Source organism: Mustela lutreola, chromosome 17, assembly GCF_030435805.1.
Source record: "Mustela lutreola isolate mMusLut2 chromosome 17, mMusLut2.pri, whole genome shotgun sequence".
In the NCBI taxonomy this organism is placed as follows: Eukaryota; Metazoa; Chordata; class Mammalia; order Carnivora; family Mustelidae; genus Mustela; species Mustela lutreola.
Genome location: NC_081306.1, coordinates 1,392,850 through 1,404,790, shown reverse-complemented (window position 1 = coordinate 1,404,790; position 11,941 = coordinate 1,392,850). Strand labels below are relative to the sequence as shown.

Genomic DNA, 11,941 nt, shown 5'->3' with positions numbered 1-11,941 from the left:
TTGTTTTTCCAGGCGCTTCTCCCCTTTCCCATAACAGGGCAAGTTGGGGAACTGGAGGCTGTGGGGGAGATGGATCTGTTTGGTCCCAGTGGGCATTTCTTTTTTGCTCTTGGCTTGCATTAAAGGCTCTCGGTGTAATACACATGGAATTTTATTTTTGAGGCTGGGGGCGGGTCACAGCCGCGGGGCCTTGGGCGTGCTTCCCAGGGACACCACTCATAGCTCTGTGCGGAAGCTGAGGCCACAGCCCTCCATCTTCCCGGCATAGTCAGCATCAAAGCGCTCATTCTGGGCCACAGTGAAGGTGGTCTTCCAGTCCCCTGTGATGCCTGCGGACAGACGGGAGGGCGGCTACAGCCCCAGCCGCAGAGCAGGCCCCGCGGGGCTCAGGCCGGCCCCGGCCCCCACGCCCATGCTTGCCTGCCCCGAGGCCCGTCCCGCACAGGCACTGACCTTTCCTCATGAAGGCCGAAACGCTGTGGTCCATGATGTCAGCGGGTATGGTGCTGTAGTTCGCCATGGAGTTTTTCTTCATCTCCTTGAAGGACGTTTGTTGGACAATGAGATCCACGGTCTCCTCTGGCAGGGAGCGCCCCAAGAACTTCAGGATCTTCTGAATCTCCCTCTTGGGGTTCTGGAGAGCAGAGGGGCTCTTCAGTGGCAGCTGGATGGCTCACTGAGCAAATAAACGGGAGGGTCCCCACTCCTCCAGGACCTGGCCACCTCCGCCTAGAGACCTCTCAGCCCCGGCTCCTTGACTTGGGTCCTCTTTCCCTGGGGCACATTAGCTGCCCCTGCCCTATGACCCTGAACGAAGCTCCTATTTGGGTCCTGATGGGTGAGGGCAGGGATGGTCCTCCTTCCTAACTGGCCACAGGAGATGCCGGCGGATGGCTGGCTCTGTGTCGCTTGGGTCTGAGATCAGAGCTATACAGCCTTGCTGCCTGGGTGACGCTGCAGCTCAAGTCCCTGGCAGGAAGGAGGGACTGGGAGGGACTGGGGGGGCCTGGGGTGGGGGGGGAGGGGCGGCGCCAGAGACAGGCAGCCGAAAGGGCCTTGGCAGGTCCTGGGGAGGTCCCTGCCTCTGCACGTGTGACTCGGAGGGAAGCAGCAGCGGGTGGCCTCACCTCTTTCATGTCCTCGTAGAAGAGGTAGAGGACAGGGTGGGTGTGACTCAGCTCCCACCACTCCCGCACGTGCTGGTACCAGGACCCGTAGGACACTGCGGGGGAGGGGCAGGGACACGGGCCCACAGGCCGGCATCAGCTTGGGCCGGCGGCCGCTCAGCTCCACCCCAGTCCTTCCCCCAACTCAGGCCCACCTTCCCCAGCCATGAACTTCTCCAGGAAGCAGTCCCAGGTGCCAGGGTCCGGGTGCACCTTGGCCATGCGGTAGAAGTGGTAAAAGGAGACAGCCACATCCTTGGCGTTGCGGGCCACGTAGACCACCTGGAAGGACAAATGTCCCCCCCCACACCCAATCCCCATCACCACACAGCGAGCCGGGCAGTTCCGCCTTCCACGGCAGCCCAGTGAGGGAAGCTCGCTCTTGGTCTGGCCAAGAGGGACACTGACCTGGAGGCTGACTTGCTTGTGGTCCCTGACACCATACCTGATGCTAATCTTGTCCCCTCAGTGCTGCCACACCCAGACTGGGACGGAGGTATGCTAGGTTCTCGCCAGCCTCCTCCTCCCCTGGCCTGGGGCGGCCTGCAGAGAAGACTGCCCTTCTCAGCCCCGCACAGGGCTCTCCCTTGCACAGACCCCCGCCCCAGGATGAAGACCACCCCCTGCCCGCTTCCGGTGAGACCTTCCCAGCAGAAAAGGCTAAAGCTGGGAAGGCCCCAGTGACCACCTTCCCTGGCTTCCTCTGTCACTCACCTTGACCTTCTGATCCAGCAAGGTCTGAGGGAGCAGAGCCAAGGGCAGGTGCGTCTTAATGAGTCGTGGGGCTGGTGTATCTTTCAGAGCCTCCAAACCTATACCAGGAGGAGGGAAAGGTCCGCTGAGCTGGAGCCCAGTCCTGCCCCCTCCCTCTGCTCCCCTGGTCCCCAGAGCCCCCAGTGCGAACCTGTGGGAACACCTGGAGCCTTGAACTCCAGGAAGGGTACCCGCATGAAGATGGAGGCCCGGCGACACTTCTGTAGATCACCGCCCTGGTAGATCATGTCGAGGATCTCGCTCACCCAGGTGGTGCCTGGAGAGCAGGGGAAGGGGAGGTGAGCTGGGTGAAGGGCAGGTCCTGGCTGGTCCGACGTGGGGGACTATGGCCCTCTCCACCTACCAGATTTGGGGTAGGTGCTGATAAGCAGGTCGTCAGGCCAGGCTTGGAAGTCCTGCAGGGAGCCCAGGGCCTCTGCAAAGTACTTGATGAGAGGGATTCCCTTCACATACGCCAGCGGCGGGCGTGAGGGGTCTTGGATGAGCTCCATTCCACCGCGTCGGGGACAGAGGGCGGCCAACTTGCCTTAACAACATCACGACACGCCATGTGTTGAAATCCTGCTTCACGAGGAAGGCCTGGGGCTGACTTGGCCCTGCTCACAAAGCTGGTGAGCGGCAGGAGCTGGGGCTCGAACCCACACCCAACCCTCACACAGCGGGGCTGGCGCTGGCTTGTGCCTTCGCTGTCCTGCAGGGCTCGTCCTGCAGATCCCCGTGCCTGAGGCCACATCCCACATCAACGACATCGCTCTCTGGGGCCCCGTCCCAGTCTTCTGGAAGCTCCAGCGGATTCCAGTGCACCCTTGAGAGCTCCTACTCGAGTGCCCGCCCGTCCTAAGTCCTCTCCTGCCAGCTCTCCTCCACTACCTCTGCGACGGCCCCTGGCCTGCGGCACTGGCCCCACTCCTCCTGCCAGTCCCCGGAGCAGCCTGGGCCCCTCGTGCATCGCCAAAAACATTCCAGAAGCCAAACCACGCCATCTTGGCTCGGGGATAAACACAGCCAGTGAGCAACTTGAGCCTGTTTTGTGGCGCCAGAGTCTGGCATGCAGCTGAGCTAAGTGACGGGTCAGCAGAAAGGGGAAGGGGGTTTCGGCCTGGGGTCGTGTCGGCTGACTGAGATGGCCCATCCAGAGGGAAAGGGCCAGGAGCTAGCCCTGCCCAGCTGCCCCACCGGGAGAACTCACCAGACCTCTCTGGATGTCAGTCCTGTGACCACTCTGTGCTGTGGGGAACCGGGTGCCGTGGGGTGGGGTGGGTGCAGCACTGTTCTCCAAGCTGAAGGGTTTATGAATTCCAAGTGGGAGGGTCTGGAGCCAGCCTCCAGAAGGAGTGGGTGGAGCTTAGAGTGGGTGGAGCTTAGAGTGGGAGGGCCCCTGTGCTGCTGCGCCTTTGCACCCCAGCAGGAGCCAAGCTTAAATGGGCCTGAAAACCCAAGATGTGGGTTTAGTGTGTAGAAAATAAAGGGAAGACTGAAACTAGACAAAAGTCTTCACTTTCATTCTGCGGGGTGTTTTGCAGCTGGAATCTTGGCTCTGACCTGCCCTCTGTACTCCACCCCGGTGGGGCGGGCCAACCAACAGCTTGTCCTGATGGCCCCAGCCAGTTTAGAGGGGGCAGACCAGAGAGGAAAGGTGACACCCTTGTGAGCAGGGCCACTCACCTTCCTGTTGGCTCCAGGCCAGTCTTGCCGATGCCAGAGGTTCAGGCTAGGAGTGGCCCCCAGGCACCCCCCAGCAGCACAGGCTTTCCAGAACTGCTGGTCTGACCTCTGACCACAAGGCCAGTACAGAGCAGTGGGGGGGAGGGGCAGGGGTGTGGGGATGGGGGCAGGGGTGCGGGGTTGGGGTGGAGCAGAGACAGGACAGGCTTTCTGAGGCAGGAGGGAGAGAAAAGAGCAAGAACCAGAGTCTCATAACCCTGGGACTGAGGCCAGCTGCACACACAGCTCCCACGGACTTCAGAGCCATGGGCCCCACAAGGAGCTTTTCTTTCACTGGTTTTGAAGGGGCTCTGCAGCCAGAGACAAGAAGGAACTGGGGCGTGGAGAGCCACAGGGCCCCATGGGGTAGTGTATCCCCCCACCCACCCCACTCATGCCCTTTGTCCTACTATCTGGATTAAAGTCCAAAGTCAACCTGGACACTGGGTTTGGACGGGCTCTGAATCAAGAGTGTGAGTCTCCCAAGCAAAGAATCGTGTGAGGGGCACCTGGGTGGCTTAGTCATTGGGCATCTGCCTTCGACTCAAGTCATGATCCCAGGGTCCTGGGACTGAGCCCCGCATCGGGCTCCCTGCTCAGTGGGAGGCCTGCTTCTCCCTCTCCCACTCCCCCTGCTTGTGTTCCTTCTCTCACGGTCTCGGTCAAATAAATACATAAAATCTTAAAAAAAAAAAAAAAAAAAGAATTGTGTGACCTCAGAAGCATGTGAAGGAAAAGCCAAGGCACGTGGGCCTCCAGGAAGGGGAGAGGCTGGTCCACACAAGCGAGCAGCCCCTCCCCACTCTGCTCTTCTCCTCAGGCCCCAGGCACTGGCAGGGCCTCTGTCTCCGAGCTCCAGCATCCCCCTTCCCCGGCAATCACCAGAAAGTTCCCTTAACTCAGACTCTTTATTGTACTCAAGTAAAAAGTACCCAGCCAGAGACAAGGAGTGGGCAGAGGGTGAGGGGCGCCGAGGATCAGGTCTCCAGCATGTCTGTCCAGTGTTCCTGTGGAGACAGGAGGACTGGTCAAAGGCAGCCTTGGGTACAGGGTGGGTTCGGGAGGCTGGGGCCAAAGCTACCTCTCACCTCTTCTAATTCCAGGTCCTCCTCTTCCTCCTCGGTGCCCACCTGGCACAGCCAGATCAGGTCTCCCCACAGCACGGAGTTCTTACAGCTACCAACGAGTGCAGTTGGCAGGACAAAGAGTCAGACTCACAAGCCTCCTCCAGGCCAGGCCCTCGGCGGCCGAGATACGGATTCAGCTGCCCCGGGGCCTGGACTTGGACCACTGGCGCCATCTTCCCAGAACTCAACCAGGCTGGGGCGGGGGTGCTGGGACTCACCCAGGGCACTGGCCCTCCAGAGGCAGAAGCTCCTCCGGCTCCTCTCGCAAGAACTCCTCTGCTAGGCAGATCATGTGGGCTCTGAGGCAGCAGCCGGGGTGGGGGCAGCACAGGGGGCCCTCCTCTTCCTGTTGGGGCGCCGGGCGGGGGAGGGGGGCAGGCAAGTTAAGAGAGAAAACCAGAAGGAATGATGGAGCTCACGTTCTACGGAAATAAATACGGAAAGACACCGGTCCAGAAGCTTCACGTTCAACAACGCTGCAAGTCACACACTACTAGTATTTGCGCTTTATAGATGAAACTGAGGCACAGAGAGGTGACGATCCCTACCCACAGGGACTAAGGCGGCCGGTGTCCCTGAGCATTAGCAGTGATTCCAGAAACGGCCGCTGTAGCCAGACTTCCAGGTCTCGCGGGCTCAGCATCTCAGGGAGGTCCCCTAACCCTGACCCCAACGGCAGGTACTCAATTTACATTTCCGGAGAGCTCCGAAGTCGGACCCACCATCTCGGTTCATTCCTTAAATATGGATCACGGGCACCTGCTATTTGCCAGACCCTTTTCTTTTCTTTCAAGAACTGTATTTATCTGGCAGAGAGAGACAACGAGGGAACCCAAGCAGGCGGGGCGGGGGAGGGGAAGCGGGCTTCGGGCCGAGCAGGGAGCCCGCCGCACGTGGGGCTCGATCCCAGGACCCCGGGATCATGACCTGAGCCGAAGGCAGACCCTTAACGACGAGCCACCCGGGCGCCCTGCCAGACCCTCCTCGACAGCAGTGAGCGAGGACTGCCCTGGAGGGGGCAGGGGACACTGACAAGATCAATACGACGCCGACTCCGTTACACCCTAAGTTTATGGGCTCCAAGGGCACAACGAGGCAGGGAAGCGCACACGAAAGACGCGCGGCTGCCCACGGGGGCGCCCCGGACGACCGCGAGGGGCCGGGGCCGGCGGCACGCCGTCAAGACTGGGGTGAAGGTCTAGGAGGAGCTTCCCGTCCAAGGGTCAGCGCAAAAGGCCTCGAGAAAGGCACAGGTTTCGCGGCGGCAGAAGGACCGCCGTCCCCGTCTTGGCGACGAGCGCAAAGGGCGACTGAGGGCTGCCCGGCCCGTCCGCCCACGGCGGGGTCCCCAGGGGCCCGAGCCCGGTCTCCCCGCGAGGACCAGGCGGGGCGGCTCACCTGGAAGGAGCGCGCGCACAGGGCGCAGACAGCCGCGGCGTCGGCCGACGGACCCGAGCGGCTGCCGCGCGCGGAGGCCCGGGCCGGCGGGGGCCCGAAGGCCAGCGGCATGTGCGGCGGCGGCGGCGGGCACAGCTCTCGGCGGAAGTCGGCGCGCGGCCAGCGCACGGTCAGCGGCAGGCGCGCCCAGGGCGGCGCGCGCAGCATGTGCGCGAGCACGCGCAGGTGGAAGGCGAAGGCCGCCTCGCTGCGCAGGCGCGGACCCACGTGCGTCAGGCGGCGCGAGGCGTGCGGGTGCTGCCAGGCCCACTCGAACTGCGGGCGGGGGGACGGGCTTCAGGGCCTCCGGGCGACCCCCCACGGCCCGGCCCGCCTTCCCAGCGCCCCCGGCTCGCTCCTTACCCGAAGGGCGGCCACGGCGGAGGGGAAGCCGTGCACGAGCAGCACCATCTCCCTGGGGCCGGGAAGGAGGACGCGGCCGTGAGAGTCCGCGCCCACCGCTGTCGGGCCGGAGCCCCTCACCCGGGTTCACCCCTCACCGGGGTTCACCCCCCGCCCCACCCTCGCGGAAGCGCAAGCCCCACGCCCGGCTTCAGCCCTCGGCCGCGGGGCCCCGCCCCTGCGTGGAGGTCCGGCCCTTCGCACCTGCCAACCCCAGGCCCCGCCTCCGGCACAGGTTCTTAACTGGCCGCCTCAGTTCGTCTCGCTCGCAGGGTCTTTAACACCCCGCCGGCTCCTCAGCCCGCGGTCACCCCCCAAGCCCGAAACGGTGCTCCCTACCCAGTCCCTTCCTTAGTCCCACGGCGGAGTTTCACGGGGCCCCGCCTTCCCCTGTGGGGGCCGCGCTCCTCCCCCACGGCAGGCCCGCCCTCCCCGGCAGGACCCCGCCCCCCGGCCCGGGGATCCGCCACCCTAGGGCTCCGCCCACTCTCCTGGCCCCGCCCCTCTCGGCAGGCCTCTCCTCCCCGCAGTCCGCTACCTCTTACCAGGGCCCGCGCCCGCTGGTCCGCCAGGCCCCGCCTTTTTTGCGGCCGCCGTTGTGCTGCTGGACCCGACGAGCAGGGTTGACGGTGAAGCCCACGTAGACGCGGCCCCGGTGCCGAGGGTTCAGGCAGTAGAGCAGGTAGACGCCGAAGAAGCGGCCGGGCCTCGCCGTGTCCCCCGCAGGGCCCATCGGGGCTTTGGGTTGATTGCTGCGGCCTGTGACCTCAGGGAGGGCCGAGCTGCCAGGGCCGCAAGATGCTTGTCTCGGAAAAAGCGTCTGGGGGCGACCCCGAGGCACCCTAGAGACCGCAGCAGTGCAGGTTCGCTCACCCTCCTGGCTGGCGTCGGGGGTCCAAACCGGCCCACAGGACCCAGGCTGCGGCGCCGACGGCGGACGCCTCTGAGCGCCCGAATCCGGCCTTGTGCAGACTCTGGCCGGCTGAGGGTAACCGCGGAGCCCGGGACTGTTGGAAAGTAGGGCCTGCGTGAGGGCGGAAGTGCTGCGTTCACGGACGCCTTCGTAAGGGCGGAAGTGCTGGGTTCACGGACGCCTTCGTGAGGGCGGAAGTGCTGCGTTCACGGACGCCTTCGTAAGGGCGGAAGTGCTGGCCTCAGCGGAAGTGGCGTCGGTAAGGGCGGAAGCGGTGTGGCCGGGGTCGGAGCTGGGGTTCCCTCCCGGCTGGGCTGTCGCCCCTTCTGGGCCGCCGCGATGGAACTCAGCGCCGAATACCTCCGGGAGAAGCTGCAGCGGGACCTGGAGGCGGAGCATGTGGTGAGTTGAGCGGCCTGGATTCGCCCCCCGAGCGGGAAAGCGCCCCCGAGGGGCGGGTGTCACACGCGCCCTCGGTTCTGCCTCCTAGGAAGTCGAGGACACTACTCCCCACCGTTGCGCGTCCAGCTTCCGAGTCCTGGTGGTGTCGGCCAAGTTCGAGGGGAAGCCACTGCTTCAGAGACACCGGTGAGACCTCGGGAATACCTCGCTCGGCGCGATCTCGGCGCCGGGACCCCAGCCCCGGCCTCTCCCCTAAATCGAACTCCCTCGCCCCCGCCAGTGCGGTCCTGCACCGTGAACCGCAGCCCCAAGGATCCCGCCTTCGTGACCCCTGTATGGAGACTGGGGCCTCTGCCTCTTTGGTTCCCAAGTCCCGGGGTCCCAATTTGGGGGACACGTCCAGTCTCCTGGATCGCCCTGCCTTCGGAGGCCGTGACTCAGGCCCTGGCCTTCCATTTCCTAACCCCGTCTCTCCCCCAGGCTGGTGAACACGTGCCTAGCTGAAGAGCTTCTGCACATTCATGCCTTTGAGCAGAAAACCCTGACCCCAGAGCAGTGGGCCCGCGAGCAGCAGAAATAAGAGACCAAGGCCTGCACAGCCATTAAATTATGAATCAGGGCCAGCTTCTGTGTCAGTGTGTTGTGCGTGGGAGGGTGGGCGGATTCGGAGCTGGAGTCTAGAGCCTGGTTTCTCCCTGCTCGGCCACTCTCCATGGTCTTTACCTCGGACAAGTCCTTCACACACAGGCCTCTGTGTCCCCACTTACAAAATGAAAGTTCTGTCCTTAAAGTATCTCCCGGGGCAGGCAGCCCCGGCCTTCTCTGCAATCCTTGGTAGAGCCCTAGGGACGGTGCCGCGGTTCCTTGGCCATTACCAGGGGATCCCGCCCTCTGTCAGTTTTCAAGGTGCACAGATGGACGCGTACTCGGGATTTCAGGGCACTGGCCAATTTATCAAACTTCCCCCACTCCCCAGTGTCACCCTAATGTCAGAGGCATGATGGAGGGTCCTATGCTTCCCTGCAGGTTATCCAGCCTCTCATGGTCTCAGGGGATGTGGTACCCCAGTGGGGACACCACAACTTCTGGAAGGCTGCTGTTTCCTGCTCCGCTGCAGAAAATACAATTGACCCTTTAGCCCAGGGCTTTGGATGGTCACAGTTGCCCCTGGGGAGACCATGAGAGTTTCAGGAATGGAGCTGGGGGCAGGACGCACAGATAGGGTTAAAGCAGGAAAATGAGGCCATAAAATTGGGCACATGATACCCTTGTAGCAGTCTTAAACACAGGTGCCAGAATTGGTAAGGTCTGGCACAGATGGGTTCTGTGGGACCCAGGAGGGGCCAGAGCTCTTTGGGAGTGAGGGGTTACAGTCTAGAACATCCCACCACTCGGTTCCCCTCTTCAGGACTAGTTCCTTGGCCCCAAATAACCATCCCACTTCCTACCTCCCTCTTGTTCCTAACAGAGGGAGAAGGGCCTAGTAAAGCTTGAAGTCATGGTGATGATGGGTTAACCCTTCTCCATTCCTAGGAGGCTTTCCTGAACTTTACTTGGTCCCTTGGACCAGGGGCAGAGCTACTGACTGAGTGTACTCATGTATGACTTCCCTAGGAGGCCGCGTCACCACGGCTCTGTGGGAGAGGCTCAGGGAAGGAGTGTCACTTTAAGAGGCGCACGTTCCAGATTTTCTGCTTCTCTATCACAGCCCTGATTGGATCCACCCACTGCGTTCACAGAGCTGTGATGCTGTCCCTCCCGATTTTATAGAGCACCTGAGGCCTGGAGAGAAGTGACCGGCGCAGGGTCACATGGCTTGCATAGAGATTGAGACTCAGATGGGCCAACAGGGCATCCATGCAGCTGCCTCTCTACACAGGTGGTTCTCCCCCACGTCCTGAAGGGGAGTCGGGGGGTGAATGAGGCACTTAGTCCTTGCTGTGGTCCCTCTGTGGTATGAGGGGAGGTCTGCCGCTGTGGCCGGGACCCCCATCTAACCCCCAAATGGATAGGGCCATACTGCGGGGAAGACTGGGAACTGGAAGAGGCGGACGGCTCCTGACTCAAGGTCTGCCTCCCGGCGGTCCTCCTCCTGCTCTGTGCCTCCCGGGTCCTCCCCTGTAAACCAGGGTTTGGTTCTAAGCTTTGGCCTCCCAAAAGATCCCCTGATTTTGCTCCCTTGGGCTTGCATTTGAAACCCATCCCAGAACTGCCGTCTTAAGTGTCCCGTGAGTTCAGTTTCCCCACCACCGAGGGGTCCGTGGAGTCAGCATGCAGCCTGTCACGGTTGACTAGGAAAGGCGAATTCTGTTGTTATGTGAATTCTTGTGGCCCCAGGCAAGGGCCTTGTGTACCCCAGACCCTGCCAGTTCTCAACCCACCCAAGCAAGGCGCGGCTGCCACCCGCTGTGGCCTGTTCCCTTGCAGCCTCCGTGCTCAGAGGCATCCCCCACCCCGCCCGCTCCCCGCATGGGCCAGTCTCATCAAGGCAACCGAGGGACAGCTCAAGGGCAGGTCGGTTCAGCAGACCCGGCATCCAGGTGACCAGCGGAGTCAGAGATACCAGAAAATAAAGCCATTTTATTATTATTTTTTGATCTGCCATCGCGGCCTGAGGAGAAGGGCGTGAATGGAGGGAGGCCGGGGATGCCAGGCCCCGGCTGAGGCCGTCGGGTCCTCTACTTGGCCTGGACCGTCTCCTCCAGCCTCTCCAAGCGCTGCTGTAGCTCCTGCACCGTGGCCTGGAGCTTCTTCATCTCCTCCTCCAGGCGGGCTACGGCATCCTGGGGTATGTCGTGCTGCATCAGTCCTAGCTCTGTCACAGGCTCCCCCTCATCCGGCCATTCCCCCTCCGCCCTCCCAAGAGCTCCGGGGCCAGCCTGTCTCTCCGCAGCTCCCTGGGCGGCTGCAGGCCAAGAAACTGAAATCTGTTCTCTGAGGCCTGAGCACGACCTGCTCTCGGCCCCCAGAGGGTCAGCCTCCTCCTACTGGGACAATGACCCCGTCAGTAGCAGCCCCTGCCCAACTCCCAGATTCGCATCCGCTTCTCACCGAGCTGGGGGTCCCACTGGCCTCTGGAGCTGTCTTCCTGCGCCCCGTGTCCAGGCCCCGGTTGACCCTCAGCTCCCGGCTCTTTGGAGGCACGTAGCCGTCCTTGAGGGAAAGGAGGAGAGGTCCGGCGTCCCGGCCGCCCAGCCACTCCTCTGCCGTGAGGGCAGCATCGGGCCCTGCGGTGGGTGGGTAGAGGTCCTCCTGGAACAGGTCCGACTGTGGGCAAGGCCAGGGCTGGTTAAGAGAGTGCTTGGGCCTCACCGCCACCCTGCAACTGTGTGAGGTCCGTGCCTGGCCCAGCCCAGGAGGGGACATGGGAGCATCACCTTTCTAGGCACTGTCATGGCGATGGGCTCACACCGCCGCTCGTGCAGCTTGTAGAATCTGTGGAAATAAGGAGGTGAGCAGCGACCACCGCAGGGCTGGGCTGGAACCGAAGGTCCCCATGGGGTCCAAACAGCCCAGGGTGCGTGCTCGGGTCAGGGTCAGGGTCAGTCACCTGGCAATCTCACACTTGTTCACCTCCAGGCCACGTTTGGGCATGTAGCCCATGCCCCGCTGGGACTCCTTGGAACTGAACATGGAGAGATAGTGCAGGAACGGGGCCTCGGAAGTGATCTCGAAGTACCGGATAGAGCTGTCCCCCTGCAGGAGGTGGTGCGAGGGCAGGGGTCAACACCGTGGAGTCCTCTCGCCTGGCCTTTCCAAGTCCCGCCCATCCCCCCACCTCCTGCCCGGGAGCCCCGGCCTGACGGGGACACCTTGCCACAGAGGTAGACTATGTTGGTGTCTGGGTCGAAGAAGGGCAGCAGGACGCCGCTGCTGGTGTCCAGTTCCTGCAGGGACAGTGGCTCCTCCAGGTGCTTCTGCAGAGATGGGGGGGGGGAGGGGGGAGAAGGGGAGGCGGGGAACAATGAGCTGGGCCAAGTCGGGCCTGGAAGGAGCCCTGGGCAGGGACTCGGGGT

At 62.8% G+C, this 11,941-nt stretch overlaps 4 protein-coding genes across 7 annotated transcripts in view; 1 reads left to right on the top strand and 3 right to left on the bottom strand.

Annotated features, from left to right (window-relative positions):
* Window positions 1-135: 135 nt before the first annotated feature.
* LOC131820134 (sulfotransferase 1A1) lies at window positions 136-3,397 on the bottom strand. 2 transcript variants are annotated; one of them, XM_059155699.1, is made up of 8 exons: window positions 3,130-3,397; window positions 2,284-2,466; window positions 2,071-2,196; window positions 1,881-1,978; window positions 1,322-1,448; window positions 1,128-1,222; window positions 454-634; window positions 136-329 (listed from the first exon to the last, which is right to left on the bottom strand). In XM_059155699.1, exons 2-8 carry the CDS (start codon window positions 2,429-2,431, stop codon window positions 217-219), a joined length of 888 nt encoding a protein of 295 aa, XP_059011682.1. In that variant the 5' UTR covers window positions 2,432-2,466; window positions 3,130-3,397; the 3' UTR covers window positions 136-216. The 2 variants fall into 2 exon arrangements, with proteins under 2 accessions (XP_059011682.1, XP_059011683.1); XM_059155700.1 differs by having other exon boundaries at window positions 2,284-2,355; window positions 3,130-3,296.
* A 1,141-nt stretch (window positions 3,398-4,538) lies between these two features.
* Window positions 4,539-7,343, bottom strand: SLX1A (SLX1 homolog A, structure-specific endonuclease subunit). 2 transcript variants are annotated; one of them, XM_059155708.1, is made up of 6 exons: window positions 7,156-7,343; window positions 6,572-6,623; window positions 6,170-6,484; window positions 4,990-5,117; window positions 4,733-4,820; window positions 4,539-4,651 (listed from the first exon to the last, which is right to left on the bottom strand). In XM_059155708.1, exons 1-6 carry the CDS (start codon window positions 7,341-7,343, stop codon window positions 4,622-4,624), a joined length of 801 nt encoding a protein of 266 aa, XP_059011691.1. In that variant the 3' UTR covers window positions 4,539-4,621. The 2 variants fall into 2 exon arrangements, with proteins under 2 accessions (XP_059011691.1, XP_059011692.1); XM_059155709.1 differs by lacking the exon at window positions 6,170-6,484.
* Window positions 7,344-7,790: 447 nt separating this feature from the next.
* On the top strand, window positions 7,791-8,544 carry BOLA2B (bolA family member 2B). Its single transcript, XM_059155715.1, has 3 exons — window positions 7,791-7,925; window positions 8,014-8,111; window positions 8,406-8,544. Exons 1-3 carry the CDS (start codon window positions 7,863-7,865, stop codon window positions 8,503-8,505), a joined length of 261 nt encoding a protein of 86 aa, XP_059011698.1. The 5' UTR covers window positions 7,791-7,862; the 3' UTR covers window positions 8,506-8,544.
* Window positions 8,545-10,485: 1,941 nt separating this feature from the next.
* CORO1A (coronin 1A) overlaps window positions 10,486-11,941 on the bottom strand; it is a 34,687-nt gene continuing 33,231 nt past the window's right edge. For both annotated transcript variants that reach the window (XM_059155688.1, XM_059155687.1), the window contains exons 7-11: window positions 11,738-11,842; window positions 11,476-11,621; window positions 11,303-11,360; window positions 10,977-11,192; window positions 10,486-10,708 (exon numbers count right to left, since the gene is read on the bottom strand). In XM_059155688.1, the coding sequence (XP_059011671.1) occupies window positions 10,604-10,708; window positions 10,977-11,192; window positions 11,303-11,360; window positions 11,476-11,621; window positions 11,738-11,842 (630 nt within the window). In that variant the 3' untranslated portion in view covers window positions 10,486-10,603. The remainder of the gene's footprint in view (window positions 10,709-10,976; window positions 11,193-11,302; window positions 11,361-11,475; window positions 11,622-11,737; window positions 11,843-11,941) is intronic.